Source organism: Anastrepha ludens, chromosome 6 (assembly GCF_028408465.1).
Source record: "Anastrepha ludens isolate Willacy chromosome 6, idAnaLude1.1, whole genome shotgun sequence".
NCBI lineage: Eukaryota > Metazoa > Arthropoda > Insecta > Diptera > Tephritidae > Anastrepha > Anastrepha ludens.
The window spans coordinates 102,615,643-102,630,698 of NC_071502.1; the positions used below are offsets into that span (position 1 = coordinate 102,615,643).

Below are 15,056 nucleotides of genomic sequence, written 5' to 3' on the forward strand. Positions count from 1 at the left end.
CTGAGTGTATTTCTGCCATGAAAAAGCTCCTCATAAAAAAATATCTGCCGTTCGGAGTCGGCTTGAAAGTGTATGTCCTTTCATTTGTGAAACAACATCAAGACGCACACCACAAATATTAGGAGGAGCTCGACCAAACAGCCAAAAACAGGGTGTAAGCGCCAATTATATATATATATATAATAATAATAAAAAATTCGTGAATTCATATTAAATTTTGTTCAGAATAAAAGCTAATTAGCTTTACTCACAACTTGTCATCAAAAACCGTACGCCCCCTATATATGCTTGCATTAATCTTAAATTAAATTTATGTTTCATTAATTCCATGAGCACAAATTTCGTTCAAATAGGAAAAGGTAGTTCAACTTATTTCAATTTTAAATTATTTAAATATAGAAATTTTGTCAATTACAAATTTATAATCGCATATATATTCGAACACATCTCGCGTGTGGAACCCTTTTGTGGGCTCTTAGTATCATTCACAATGAAGTTTGGTAATGATCCACAAAAAACTCACCAATATTTGTAGTCCTTCTTGCCTTCTTGCGAATTTTGAATACATTCATCAGTTTGGTCATTGTTGGAAAAATCGAAGCGTTGATCGGAAAAGTCGTGGGACGTTGCATTTTCCGACAGTTAAAAGTTATTATTTTTTGTTAAAGGTAATCAACGCTATGAAAAATCCTTATTTAGTGAGTGTATGTAGTAAATAAATTAAAGTGCAACAACGATTTTATGAATTACTCGAGAAATTTGTAAATAATGATTTATTGCAAAATTGCATTGCATCTTGCTGATGTCTGCAATTGCATGCATAGGAAAAATATTTGTGAATGGTAGTGTTGTGAGAAAGTGACGATGTTAGTGGTAATGGGTACTCGGTATCTTTTTTTATATTATATTATATATATTAATTTAAATATAATATAAATATTGATGTAAGGCAGCATAACGTTTTATTTGACATAGAAGTTTTAAGTAAAAGTATCTTTAAATATAATATATTATTCTATAGTCATTATATTAAATATATGCAGCAGTCCGAAAAAACTCAATCGATTTAACGGTCCGGTTATTTGTATCGCTACTCGTCGCCAAGTGCATGCATAGCTGAGAAGATTTATAGGCTACTGCAAAATACAGCTTACTTTTTTCTATATACCGAAGGTGAAAGTGATGGACACTTTAGGAAAAAATGCATAAAATACTGAATGACGTAGTAAAACAACTAAAATTTCGATTTATCTAATACAGTGAATATTAAAGAAATGCAAACGCCGGAAACAGGAAAACAAAAAACATTCTAAATATATTTTTTTTGTACACATTGTACGCACTTTTGTACGTATTATATATATGTATATATAATTCAGCGCAATTACAACTTAATACAGTTAATTCTTAATATATTTTCTATTTGTGAATTTTCCAGATTTACTTTCGTATTAGGTTTCCCCTTCACTTGGCTGATTGTGTCGTAGTTGCTGTTCCGTTTATTACAGTTTTGTGAATTGATAACTGCTTTTGGGGCTGCTTTTCACACGTTGCTGTGTGTGCGGCGCGAACGTTTGTTGTTGTCCGGTTGCAAGATGACTGACGTCTACGACGGCAACGGTGACTACGCAGCATACAATGATGATGATGACTATGGTAAGCAACGGAAAGGCGGTTGCGTTACAGGAGTGGACCCTCATAATGGTGATAGCTCAAATCATGATCTGCATCATCATGTAGGCGGTGTTGTTGTTGGAGGTGGCGGTGTCGGCGTTGGAGGCGGTATGGGAATGGTTGGTGGCGGAGGCGGCGATGTTGGTCAGTTAAACGATAAAGCAAACGAATACATTCGTGATTGTATGGCGGAGAAAAATCGAATGGATAGAAAGTTTCCAATTGCCGAAAAGTTACTGGACTTTGGTGAGTCTTAATGGTAGCATCGTTTTTATGAATAAAATTTAGAAATATTGAATTATTTTGTATGCTCTTTGATGACACTAAGTACATAAATCAATTTTTTTTAAAGGTGCAGTTAAAGATTCCATAAATTAAAGAATTATTAAGAACCTATTCAGAATGATTGCAGATAGGAAATTCCTATGCACATTTTTCTATAATTAATTTATTTCTTCTGTTCCTTACTTCGGCTACAACGATACACAGTTCTATTTAAAATATACTTAACCTGTTGAAAAAAATTGCACAAACTCAGGACAAGAAATCTGTGCCAAGCTGTTTTGCTTTTCTGCGCAATATTATTTGATTAATTTTAGTGCCTTTACAATACTTCAATTAAAATAGGATTTTTAAAGAAGTCAAGAAGAAAAAGCGAAAAATTAAAAAAACTTCCAAATAACAAATGTCAAAAACAAAAAAAAAATTATTGAACCAAAGTTTTCAATTTTCTATCCTCTAAGTAGTATCTACTATCAAAATTGGGTCTGGAGGTACTGTGATGAGTAGAAAGCACAAAAGGTCATGAGGTAGAAGTGCAAATCTCTTAAAAAATCTGTCTATCCCCTAAGTAAAAGTAAGAGCCTATTTTTATCTAACAATCTGAGGTACTGTTAGTTGATGTCACCAAGAATGTTAAGGAAGAGCTTGTGGTAATTTCTGAACCCTAACTAAAAACTGGTATTTATTAAGCTCTTGCACGAAATTACCAATATGTGTGCATTTATAAAATGACATTTTTTTGTTATAATTTTTTGTCATATATTTGCATATTTCATAAAAGTTACAAGCGAATTTGAATATTGTGTTTAAATAAAGTTCGTTGCTCTTCGAAAATATCTAGTGATAACTACATAGACATGTACGTCATCAAATTGAGTCGTCAAGACAAAAATAGTAAATATTGAATTTATATTGTAAGTAAAGTTAATAAGCTTCTATAACTCAAGCGCTAATTTACGTTTCCAGAAATTGAGAAGGTGCAAACTATTGGCCGTATACCGCCGCGGGAACAAAAATATGCGGATATTTATAGAGAAAAACCATTGCGTGTCTCTCAAAAAGTGTTAGTACCGATTAGGGAGCATCCAAAGGTAATTTGTTCGACTCTTATAATACAATATAAAATTTTTTTTTGTAACATTTTAATTTTTTTGCAGTTTAATTTCGTTGGGAAATTGTTGGGACCAAAAGGAAATTCACTGCGCCGTTTGCAAGAAGAGACACTTTGTAAAATGACGGTGCTAGGCCGCAATTCAATGCGCGATCGCGCGAAGGAAGAAGAACTGCGATCGTCGACAGACCCGAAATATGCACATTTGAACAGTGATTTGCATGTTGAAATCTCTACAATTGCTCCACCAGCAGAAGCTTATGCACGTATCGCCTACGCAATGGCTGAGTTACGCAAGTACTTAATACCTGATAGTAATGATGTTATACGGCAAGAGCAGCTACGGGAGTTAATGGACAATACTGGCATTTCTGATGATGTGACCAAGTCGGCTTATAAGAAAATTTCACATCAGCAATCTAGTAGTAATCTAAGCGGTGCTGGAGGACCAGGAGGAGGTGGTACTGGTGTAGTTGGTGGTGGAGGCGTGTTGGGTGGCGGTTCGATAGCAGCTGCAGCAGGAGGCAGTAATATGGGCATGGGTAAAAGTGCACAACACCATGGGTATAGGTGAGTTAAAGGAATTGTTGAGCACACAAAACTGCATTAATGCATTAAATGCATTTACGACTATTTACAGGACTCCCCAATCTTCGCAAAATTTGCCATTCAGTAAGAATTCCGTTGCACCAAAACAAAAGGTACTCTCCATTTTAGAGAAGGCACGAACTGCCATGGAGGAAACTTATGGGTAGGTTTTCTAATATACAGATGTGTCTGACCTTTTACTAATTAGTAGCATTGCGTGCTCGCATTTCTGTAGACGTGGCTATGAGGATCCAATCACATATGAACAGACCTCTTACGATGCTTACCCATATGGACATGGACAAACTACACATGCACATGCTGGACATTTGCCAAGCAACGCCGGTATAGGCACATCAAATATGGCACCGCGTGGACCGTATGATGTTACCGAATATGAAACCGACTACAATAGGCGAGACTATTATCCCAATTCGTCGAATTTCGGAGGTGCGTTACATGCAAATACTTTTATTAGAAGAGTGAAATGAAATCGAATATTGAATTAAATAATAAAATATTGCATTTGAATTTATGATTAAATTGTTTTCGATTTTTAAGTTTTTCATCTATGTATTTTAAATTATTTCAGGTGGCGCCTCCGGAATGCATACAAATCACAACACTGGCATAAATCCAAATCATAATCGAAGCCACGTTAACAGGTGAAATACGTTCGCCAGGTCACACACAAATGCAAGTATTGTTGCGTCGCACATTACCACAGCCACATCAATTACCACCAACACCTCCCCAACCGCCAAAGTTAATCAAAGCATTAGTAATAGTAGCAACAATTATTACAGCAGCAACAACAACAACAACAAATCCACCGCCCTACCCTCACAATCCCTAATAAATAACAATCAACAAAACTCTAACTCAGTACACTACCAAGCCTCGAACGGTCTGGGTGCTGGCGGGGGAGGTCGTAGTAATCATGTTGGAAAACTTTTAAATTCTGTATCTGGCTTAGCGATCACAATGCAACAGCAATTGAATTCGAATTCGAATTCGAAAAATAATAACGCTCACCTGTTATCACACCAACATCAAAAACAACAGCTGGCAGCGAATACGCTGCCGGAAACTCCGCCACAACAGCGGCATCAACAAACCCTCCCACCGCCACCACATCAATCACACTCTTACGCTCATAACAACAACAACAATAATAATAATAATAGCAATCTTAACCTAACTAACGTCGCACCCAATATGTCCATCAATCATCTACAAAAACAACAGCAAACATTCTCTGCAGCCATACCCCACACACCACTTCATATCAATGGCGCATCAACATCAGTAAGCGCTACATCACAGGAGTCGCAATCACAGCCTCAACATAAACAGCAACAATCATCGGCTATTGCCAACAACAGTAGTAAAATCGCTGCTCCGGCTATGTCAGCAACCAACATGTTTTTTGTAAGGTACTATAAATTTTAGTATTTATGGGTAGGGTTTTCGACAGACAATATACATATATATGTATAAATGTACACTAGCACATTACCACACAAACCCTATAGCAATATCGCTTTTAATTGCTTTAATAAATTTATTTATTTGTTTGCTTGCAGACCAACAAATCCATCATTGCATATTCGTGAATTGCCACCATTTGTACCAGTGCAGCTCTTCTAAATCTCTAGGAGCTATAAGGGGGCAGGGATGAAATGAAAAAATTGCGTTTGAAACGTAACAGAAGATTGTTACTAATAACAACTAAATTAATATATTTACAATTAAAACGTTGGTGGTTGCATTCGTTTGCATACAGATGTGACCAAGTGCATACAAGTATACATATAGGCGCATTCATTTACAGAGCTGCTAACAAACATACACACATGCATACATATATACATATGTAACGGATGATTCACCAGTGATCGAACAAATGAAATATCAGTCTTGATCAGCAATTTAATATCAAGTAAAAATAGATTTCTATGTAAAAATCAACGAAATAGGGAAAGTGTGAACGAAGTTGCAACAAGTAGAAAGATTAAAATACTACGTAAAATCAAACCCACTTACTTACATACATAAATTGTATTTATATACAGACACATGCATACATGGATGCCTGCGGGATTATGTATAAGACGCATATTTATAAAATAAGCTCTCTTAAAAAAATGATATTTATATATTTATATTCTTAATGAAACTAATAGAAAGAAAAAAAATATGGAAACATTAAACAATTTAATACTAGAATGGTTTAACGAAAGAGGCAAATCTAGAGGGGAAATAATCAAAGATGACATGAAACATGCAAACAGAATTACTTTCAAAGAATTTTTCAAAATAAATAGAAAAAAAAAAACAATTAAATGAATAAAAAAAATTAACAAACATAAAAAATAATCAGAAATTGGATGTGTTAAATAAAAGCCTATTTATTAAATATTTTGAGCTCAATTTGCAAATTAGTAGCTAAAAGTATAATACTATAACGGCATTAAAATGGAAAATTAAATTAAAAAAGGACAATTAATTGACAATGGCTAATACAAGAGAAAATCACGAAAAGCATAAAAACGCATGCATCAACATATACATACATACATACGTATATACATAATGAACTGAATACTGATTTACACACACACGTTGTATGTTTTGCGAATAAGGTATTCTACTTTTGGTACTGGTACTGGAATGGTAATACGTTTTATAAAGACACAATTTACGTTTTGTTTATATAACAATAGATCGAATTAATCACATATTCTTTTTTTATCTAAAAATAAATAAATAAAATAAAATAAAACAATAATCAAAAAATGTTATGGGTATTCATTGAGAGCAGTAAATTTACGCACAGCCAAACAAACAAACAAAAAAAAATTGCTATTAAAATTAATGTGAAAAGAAAAATATTGTCTGACAGTTCAGCTATTATGTAAATTTTTTCTATTTTTGAAAATATTTATTATGCTTATTTCACTTTGAAAAGTGCGCTACAACAACATAATTTAAGTGAATAATATTAAACGATACAATCTTATGAGTTTTAAAAATTCCTTATGGACCAGATTTTCAGTGCAAGAATAACTGAGGTGAAGTTTTAAACTACATTTGTGCATATGTATATGTATATATGTATGAAGGTATAAGCCTGCTTAAATGTACCTTTAAACTTAGTTTAGTTGGAAGGCACATTTGAATTTACACTCAAAATTGGCCTCAATGCATTCCATAGCAGGGAGTATTTTTTCCCCCTTTTTTGAAATGTTTGATATTTCCAATGATAGCTTTTTTCTGTGTACTTCTGCTGTAGCTAACGGAACACAAAACTAAAGGATAAGCTGGAACCTACTTCTCGTTTAGTACCAAAAAAATGTGCTCCTATTTTCAAACTGATCTTTGTTAGCGATGGATCTGTGCATATGCATATATTTTCTTTGTTCCACAATCTCACGTGTATGAATGCCACGAATTTACTGAGAGTCGAGCATTTGGTTAAATTAATGTGGAAAATATGTATGTACACAAAACTTGATTTATGCGCAATAATCGCGCATAATTTTATTGGAATTAGTTTGTTCATTTAAAACCTATCTCGGGTGGTAGCTATGATACATATAAAACAAAGCATAAATAATCGTTTGGCTACAATTATGTTGAAAAGAAAAAAAATATATATTTTCTCAAAATTGGAAGTGAAGAGGGAGCAAGTATTGTAGAGAAAATATGATATTGTGTTGCAAATTTTCTTTTCAAGTTGATACAATTAAAAAAGGTAAACACTTTTCAAACAGTACAAACCCGTTTTGTATTCCACAATAAATTTGATTTTCCAATCTTTAAAATGTTTTTTTTTTTTGTTTTCACAATAAATTAAAGTGTATGTATGTACAAGACAATTAAAAAAAATTATTGCTGGAAACAATAAGCAAGACAGTCACACAGTCATACACAATACACATAAATATAGTTTGTAACAAAATCTTAATAAAGCATAAAGTTCTTAATAAATATGATACTTACAAGCATATAAAATTATAAAAAAAATATTACTGTAACACATATATAATTGAAAAAGAACAGATAAAAGTAAACCAAGCAATCGTTAAGTCGATCTGGAAAATATGAATAAAAGATATGCATACAATATATAGAATGAATAAATAATAATAATCGCTATATCGATTAAAAAAGTATATGAAAAAAACTAAATATTACTTATAATAATTGCAGCAGTGTTTAGTTGAAAAAAGTATAATTTTCTGCGCATGAAATGTGCAGCGTACTCTTAATACGATTTACGATTTGTCGTTGAAGAAGGCCAAAAGTCTTTTGCTATCTTTTGACTTACGTTTACATAGTTCACGTATCGAGTTTTGACTTCTTTTTCTGAAATTGTGCTGCCCTGTGCAATTAATAATAAACCTTACTCTACGAAAAATAAATGGTATACAATAAAATAAAAAATGTATTAATACGAAAAATGTATCAGAAAGTATTTTTATTTCTTTTGATTTCAGTTATTGAATTAAAACTTGCACTAGGACACATTTACAAATAAAGAAGGATAGCTACTTTCAGCTTCTTCTAGAGGCCAATTCAATTTCGGTGAGGTCAGTTTCTAGGTATCACAGTAGATTCGAGAGCCGTTTCGCTGAAGATGGACCGGAGGAAGAAGGATATTAAATGTGGTGACTGGAACCCGATTCCTCACAATTGTTAACAGTGAAATATTTTACATAAGATGTACGATTTTTAATTAAAGACAGAATAGTCGTAGTTTTACACTATACATTTCTAAATACACCCTCATAAAAATTATTTACATCACAATGCGAAGTAACGGTATGACAAGCATTAAAAAAACCGTTAACTAAACTTATCCTAGTTCTGGCAAATTTAAAAAAAATTGTTTCCGGACCGTGATATCTCTCGTAGAGGTGATCACAATTGGCCACCGAGATCTTGTGATTTAACACCTTGTGACTTTTTTCTTTATGACCACGTGAAAGAGAAGGTCCACGCCAACAGCGCAGGGTCGATTCAAGACCTCACAGGTGGAGTTCGTGAGGCTATCGGTTATGGAAAATTTCATGAAAAGGATATTGTCCTGTAAGCGTGACCGTGGTGATCATTTGTCTGATGTTATTTTCCACTATTAACGACATACCTTCCTCTTTATAATGAAATAAACGTCCGATCATTTATAATAAAAAATAGCATTTTTCTTTGAATATCATAATAACACCTCGTATTGGAAAACCCTTTATATATATATAATTGGGGCTTACACCCTTTTTGGGTGTTTGCCCGAGCTCCTCCTCCTATTGTGCGTCTTGATGTTGTTCCACAAATGGAGGGACCTACGTTTTTAAGCCGACTCTGAACGGAAGAACTTTTTCACGGCAGAAATACACTCGGCGGTTTGCCATTGCCTGCCGAGGGGCGACCGCCAATAGAAAAATGTTTTTTTTTTTTTTAATTTTGGTATTTCACCGAGATTCGAACCTACGTTCTCTCTGAATTCCGAATGGTAGTCACGCACCAACGCATTCGGCCGCATGCACACATATTATCGCTTTTAGGCGAAGCGTAGGGCGGACAACGGCTCTCCGACGATAATTTCGATTCAAGTGGCGGTGGAAGAGCTCTCATTTAGGATTATGTGCATCTAAGTTTGTCGGGACGTTTTAGGCGCTGGTTTCCTTGAGAGTTTCATTGAAAAGCCATTCTGGCAACATTGTAGTCTTCTGTAAGGAGAGTATATCCAATCCAGTTCCATTATTGTCTTTTAATTTTTAAGACTGTTTGGATCAACAATGTAGACTGTTCTTGGCCTTTGTTGATAAACATTTGTTGTTAGTGACAGGATACGAGAGTGGAAAATGGAATGTGAAGCTCTCGCAAGACCAAGTGTGGTTAAATCTGTTACCAAAACTAATCTACACATTTGAGTAAATTTTGTCAAAATTTCCAGAGGAATGTAAACATACAAACAAAGCAGCAACAAAGAAACATGACACTTTGACAATCAAAATACAAAATCGCAAAATCAGCTGCTCTATTGCAACAACAGAGAATGAATTCGCCTTCATTTCTAATAATTTTAAATTGTTTCTTTATATTTTTGATATTATATTCTCTTAAAAAAGAGCCGCACTGAGTTTCAATCACACCTTATTTAATACACTTTGCGTATATCGCCCCTTCAAGGGAATGGAAAGCAAATGCTAGGTGTGTTCCAGCTACCCCATACTACCGCAATACTGCAACCCTGTCACTTGTTTGATACTAACCAAGGCGAATTTATTATAGGTGACAGCAACCACATATAAGTAAAGCCCTACATGTATTTGTTGTTGCGTTTGGTCCAAGCAGCACGTCAAAATCAGTAATCAAATGTAAACATACGAATGTAAACAGACCAATACATACAAACAAAGCATATCATTTTGACGTAAGCCATATCTAGGGTGAAAAATTCAGCTGGGTGAATGCGGTCACCTATAATAAATCCACCTTGATACTAACGAATAGTGAACAAGAAAGTTTGCGCGGTTCGTGTACCGTTAGCCCGATTTCAATGAATGTGACAGAATAATCTGATTTGGTGACGTTATTTAAGAATCATTGAATCATGCTGAGTGATTATACATTTTGTATAAAGTTCCAAACTTTGATTTATATGGTATTCCTTGATTTCTATATTTAGGTATTCCTATATTAAAAAAAAAAAAAATTTTAACTAAAAATTAGTCAAAATCGATCTAAATGTTGTGGCACTAAAGTGTGTCGCAGGCGGTATTTCTTATGCATGGCAACCCTGTTCAAAATATAGTTATGACAGATGTGTGATTGGTGAAATACAAAAATAAATTTATTAATTGTATGAATGTGATTGTGCTATGTGAAATAAAGCAGTTGAAGGATATAGCAAACAAACATTTACTCCCCATTCATAAAATACACAAATAATCTGTGCCTTGTTTTGTCTTTTGCCGGTTGTGCAAAAGCAATGAGATCATCATAGTAAAAAAGATTCGTGAAAAAAAACTTACCTGGAAACCTAGGAGGATTCGATGACAGTGGAGAAGTAGGATTAACATGAGCATACGTGGCAATAGTGAGAACTGCGTGGAGGAGCCGGTTGCTCCAGAATGGCTTTCGAAACTAGAAAGTCGCCGGGAAAACTTGCAGCGTGCAACAAAGTTGAGTCACGAAGTAGGTGCCGGTGCACCCTGTGGCGAATGTGGTGACAAATGTCCTGGCTTGGATTTACATTTTTGGCGTAAAGTGTGCCGTAATTGCAAGTGTCGTAAGGATCAACACAAATGTGTTGATGATGATCTTTCGTCATGGGCACAGTTTGAGATTTTGGGACAAATTTGTTCAAAACCAGCTTGTAAGTAATCGGTTTCCGAGATGCTGATTTGTTTTTTAAACATGAGCAGTGCATACAAATTACACAAAAATGTATTTACATCAGCGCTTTACAGTTAAAATCATTGAATGTATTACATACATATATACATTTATGCTAATTTATGTATAATGCGAGTATGCCATATCTAAGCACGATTGGTTTAACTTTTCTCTATTATATTTACAGTTATTAAGATTAAAGCTCTCGCAAGCCAACCCGTTCAACTAGAGTGGGTGCCGCCGAATACAACACCAGATGTCGTGTCCGATTATATGGATAAATTGGGTGCCGCCAAGGTGCCGATCGCGGGCAGCGATGCGGCACAAAAGCGTAAACAACAACTGGAATTCCAAGTGCCGCCGCACGATTTGAATGCCGAACTTTGCGACAATCTAACAGAAGCCGAAGCCGCACAACTTCAACAATATGTAGTAAAAATACGAGAAAATTGCGTTGGGCAGGGCGTTGTTGTACGCATCGGAAACATGGGCATAGGCTTTGTTGAATATATAGGACCACAACAACAAAATATGTTAAACGGTATTGATGCTTACAATGTACCGTCGAATGCTCAACAAATCCCATTTAATGCTGCTCTGTGCAGCGATGCAAATGAACTATCCTTTCACTCGCCGCTGCCGGTTAAAAATCTAGCAAATGCGCGATTTAGCGCTCAAATGCGCCAAGAAACTCCGGCACGGAAACTGAAATTTGGAACTGTGTGTAATTTGGCCAATATGTGCGGTCTGCCAGTAAATGTTGATTATGAAAAAGATGCTGTTTTCGCACAAATACTTCATTCGGAGCCACTTAAAAAAGCCCTAGAAAACAAAAGCAAGGGGTTGCCCATCACACCAGTAGTAATTTCACAAACGCAAATGCTGCCAGATTTTATGAATGCGTCCATTTTGAGTCCAGCCAGTAAGCAGAAGCTCAAAGAGATTGGCGTCAATGTAAAGGCGGTGCAAAGTGCCTTATTGAATAGTCCATTTTATGATGCACTCTACGATACACTTAAACAAAATGATATCAAATATGAGGATTGTAGTGTTTTAGGCCCCATACAAGAACTAAGAGAAGAGGTGTTAGTTAATCGGCCAGTCGCAGAGGAGCTTAGTAGTTTTGTGTCGCAATTGCCAAACAGCGCTGCCATAATGTACACGAACCCTACCGAAAATAGCTTGGGAAAGTCGGGGCTTAGTGGTTCCAGCAGCAATGACTCGGGCTTTGGCTCCAAAGCCTCAACGCCGGTAGGTAGCGTCGACACACTGGGAGGTGGCTTACCAAGTGCCTTGCAACAAATGCGTCTAACTAACAATGTGGTGAAAGGTACGTGTTACATAAGGCTTAATTTACCTTTATTTTATTATATGTATTACAGAGTTGCCGCCACCAGTCGTGAAATGTCGTGATTGTGCCAAGCTCATACCACTGGGCGATGTCGCTGTTAAAGCCGAACGCGCCGGCAAAGAAATAGCTTGGCATCCTGAGTGCTTCAAGTGTTACACATGTCGCGAGTTGTTGGCTGATTTGGTCTACTTCTTTCATGGCGGCCAAGTATATTGTGGTCGTGATTTGGCCATCAATTTGAAGATACCGCGTTGTAAAGCATGCGATGAATTGATTTTCACAAAGGAGTATACTGCTGCCGAAGGCGCTACATTCCATATTAAACATTTTTGCTGCTATCACTGCGACACTCCACTGGCTGGACAACAGTATATACCCGATGAAAAGACCAATATGCCATTATGTCTGAAATGTTACAATGAATTCTTTGCGGCAACTTGTCAACGTTGCAATCGTCAAATCGAACCGACCGATCAGGGTGTCGCCTGGGGTGATGTGCACTGGCACAGTGACTGCTTCATTTGTGCTGGTGTGCAATGTGGCAAATCGTTGATCGGCGGACGTTTTTGTGTAAAACAGAAAATGCCTTTTTGTAGCCCAACATGTGTTAGGAGTATTATATGAAATAATTTTAATATACAACTAATAACTTAGTTTTACTGCAAGGGAAGTATTCAGCACAACACCAACAATTACATAATTCCTATTTAAAATACGTTTATATGTCTACATATTTTTACATACAGTATTTTTATATTATATGTATGCCAGTTTATATGCACACTTTAAAGTGCCACGAAATATACTTATACATTTTTTAAATACTTAAGGTTTTACTGTTTATAACGGTAATCGGGAAAGGTAAATATTACATTTGTAAACGAGTTTTTAATAAAACTCTGATTTATAAACGGCAGCAGTAAATTGTAAAAGTTTGGCACAGTTATATACTCAGAACATCTAAGAGATATCATAAACGTAAATATTACAGCGCTGGACTTACTTACATACAGGAAGACGTTGACCGCTTACTGTCACAAACAAAGGCAGATGCATGTTCTCCGAAATATGAATTGAGATAAAATTCTTGACCCTGTCATAAATGATTTTATAACCGTAACACAAGAACATGTCGGGTAATGGACAAGGAGACAACTTGCGAGGAGGTACTTGCGATACATTTTCGCTATCCTCGAGTGAATCTGAATTGAAATAACTTTTTAGTACTTGCATCACATTTGTGAATGGCACGAAGAGGTGCCTTGTAGTCATGGTGCTACAATTAGACCCTATTATTACTTAGACATTCGCTGTGGTTCAGAGTTCCCAACAATAACTTTCGTAGAAATTGCAGAAATGAAGAATAGCTAGAAAATATTACGCATCTACGCGGCGATTCTCGGAACAATATATTTTTATAAACGCGCTTAAAGGAGATTAAATTAGCATGAGTAACTGGCGTATAATCTATCCTACTTTCAGTCTTCCTGGGCTTTCCTTTTTGGTTGAGCAAGCGTTTTGTACAATTTTACCATTTATCTTTTGAAGCGTAAAACTAGAGCTCCATATTAAACTTTAGCGGCATTGAGGCTTTTGACGTTTCATTTAGCGGACAAATCAAAGAGATTTTTTACGGCAGAAATACACTCGGAGGTTTACCAGTGCCTGCCGAGGAACGATAACGACCGCTGTTAGGAAAAAAAGTGGTTGTTGTTTTAGCAGCATAAATAGTCTCCATACATATACGGGGAATGCTGCTGAAATTAAAGTCCTTGGCCAGATATATATACGGGCTCGTTCCGGTTACGTAGAACCGACTGTCGTGGGAATGAAAAAAAATTTGTCGTTTGGTGTGTCGTGCTAGCTTTAGCATATAATCGCTCCTCTCTGGAGCATAGGCCCTCGACAAGACTTGTCTTGCGTTGGTTTCGTTAATCTATTTGATTTCTGACAGGGTAGGTGATTAGACTGCCGCTATCAGTTCTAAGTCGTGGGAATGCCTACCTGTCGTTGCTTAGGTGCAACGCCTGCTTACTGCTTGGAGCGCCATCTGTGTGTCACCTTTTTCTGGCAGAAGGATTGCAGAGATAGTTGAGGACTTCGCCAAATTTCGTGTGTCTGCGCTATTACCGCGGCTGCCCGCTTCCTCTTGCTGGCGCCACTTGATGCAATATGTAACTGTGTTGTTGTTGTTGTAACAGCATAACATTCCACGTGCATATACGAGGAATGCTGTTGAAGTGACAGTCCTTGGCCGGATATAAATCCGGGTCGTTCCGGTTACGTAGAACCGATCGTCGGTCGAACATATGTAACTGTGTGCTTTTCTTTGGTTTTGCTTGTTTTTAGCAGCCACACTGCAAATAATGCGCTGACTATTGGGCGGGAGAAAGGATAAGTTTTTGGGTTTGAGGAATGAGATTTTTTTGTTTAGAAACAGGGAAAGTAGGTAAATTTGGAAAAGTGCGAGGACCGTAACCCACAACCTCTAGGATCACAGCCTAGTGCACTTTCGCTAGACTACCAAGGCTACATTTAATCGCTTATTTGGCCATATTTTTGATCATCAAATGAAATTAAAAAAAAAAAGTTTATTTGCTGTTAAGACATTTTTTACGTGCACGAGAGAGAAACAATTTTTGCTTG

At 36.1% G+C, this 15,056-nt stretch overlaps 3 protein-coding genes across 4 annotated transcripts; all 3 read left to right on the top strand.

The window, feature by feature from the left end:
- The first annotated feature begins 552 nt into the window (after nt 1-552).
- Nucleotides 553-4,425, top strand: LOC128866201 (KH domain-containing, RNA-binding, signal transduction-associated protein 3). 2 transcript variants are annotated; one of them, XM_054106742.1, is made up of 7 exons: nt 553-668; nt 1,439-1,920; nt 2,923-3,047; nt 3,114-3,637; nt 3,708-3,818; nt 3,891-4,105; nt 4,248-4,425. In XM_054106742.1, exons 2-7 carry the CDS (start codon nt 1,596-1,598, stop codon nt 4,322-4,324), a joined length of 1,377 nt encoding a protein of 458 aa, XP_053962717.1. In that variant the 5' UTR covers nt 553-668; nt 1,439-1,595; the 3' UTR covers nt 4,325-4,425. The 2 variants fall into 2 exon arrangements, with proteins under 2 accessions (XP_053962717.1, XP_053962718.1); XM_054106743.1 differs by lacking the exon at nt 553-668 and adding an exon at nt 1,149-1,347.
- Nucleotides 4,325-8,110, top strand: LOC128867200 (nuclear transcription factor Y subunit gamma-like; the record flags this gene model as incomplete). The annotated part of the gene is made up of 2 exons (XM_054108300.1): nt 4,325-5,091; nt 5,242-8,110. Coding segments are annotated over 2 exons (831 nt in total), but the record flags the coding sequence as incomplete, so codon positions are not given.
- Nucleotides 8,111-10,473: 2,363 nt separating this feature from the next.
- LOC128868748 (testin) lies at nt 10,474-13,234 on the top strand. The gene is made up of 3 exons (XM_054111206.1): nt 10,474-11,039; nt 11,247-12,389; nt 12,442-13,234. The coding sequence occupies exons 1-3, from the start codon at nt 10,742-10,744 to the stop codon at nt 13,032-13,034; spliced, it is 2,034 nt and encodes a 677-aa protein (XP_053967181.1). The 5' UTR covers nt 10,474-10,741; the 3' UTR covers nt 13,035-13,234.
- The last annotated feature ends 1,822 nt before the right edge of the window (nt 13,235-15,056 follow it).

What these genes read in the sequence shown, in the direction of transcription:
- LOC128866201 (XM_054106742.1), top strand. Translation starts at nt 1,596, where the DNA reads ATGACTGACGTCTACGACGGCAACGGTGACTACGCAGCATACAATGAT. An exon ending in CGAAAAGTTACTGGACTTTG is followed by an intron (nt 1,921 to 2,922) that starts GTGAGTCTTAAT and finishes TTACGTTTCCAG; the next exon opens with AAATTGAGAAGGTGCAAACT. An exon ending in CGATTAGGGAGCATCCAAAG is followed by an intron (nt 3,048 to 3,113) that starts GTAATTTGTTCG and finishes ATTTTTTTGCAG; the next exon opens with TTTAATTTCGTTGGGAAATT.
- LOC128868748 (XM_054111206.1), top strand. Translation starts at nt 10,742, where the DNA reads ATGAGCATACGTGGCAATAGTGAGAACTGCGTGGAGGAGCCGGTTGCT. An exon ending in AATTTGTTCAAAACCAGCTT is followed by an intron (nt 11,040 to 11,246) that starts GTAAGTAATCGG and finishes TTATATTTACAG; the next exon opens with TTATTAAGATTAAAGCTCTC. An exon ending in AACTAACAATGTGGTGAAAG is followed by an intron (nt 12,390 to 12,441) that starts GTACGTGTTACA and finishes TATGTATTACAG; the next exon opens with AGTTGCCGCCACCAGTCGTG.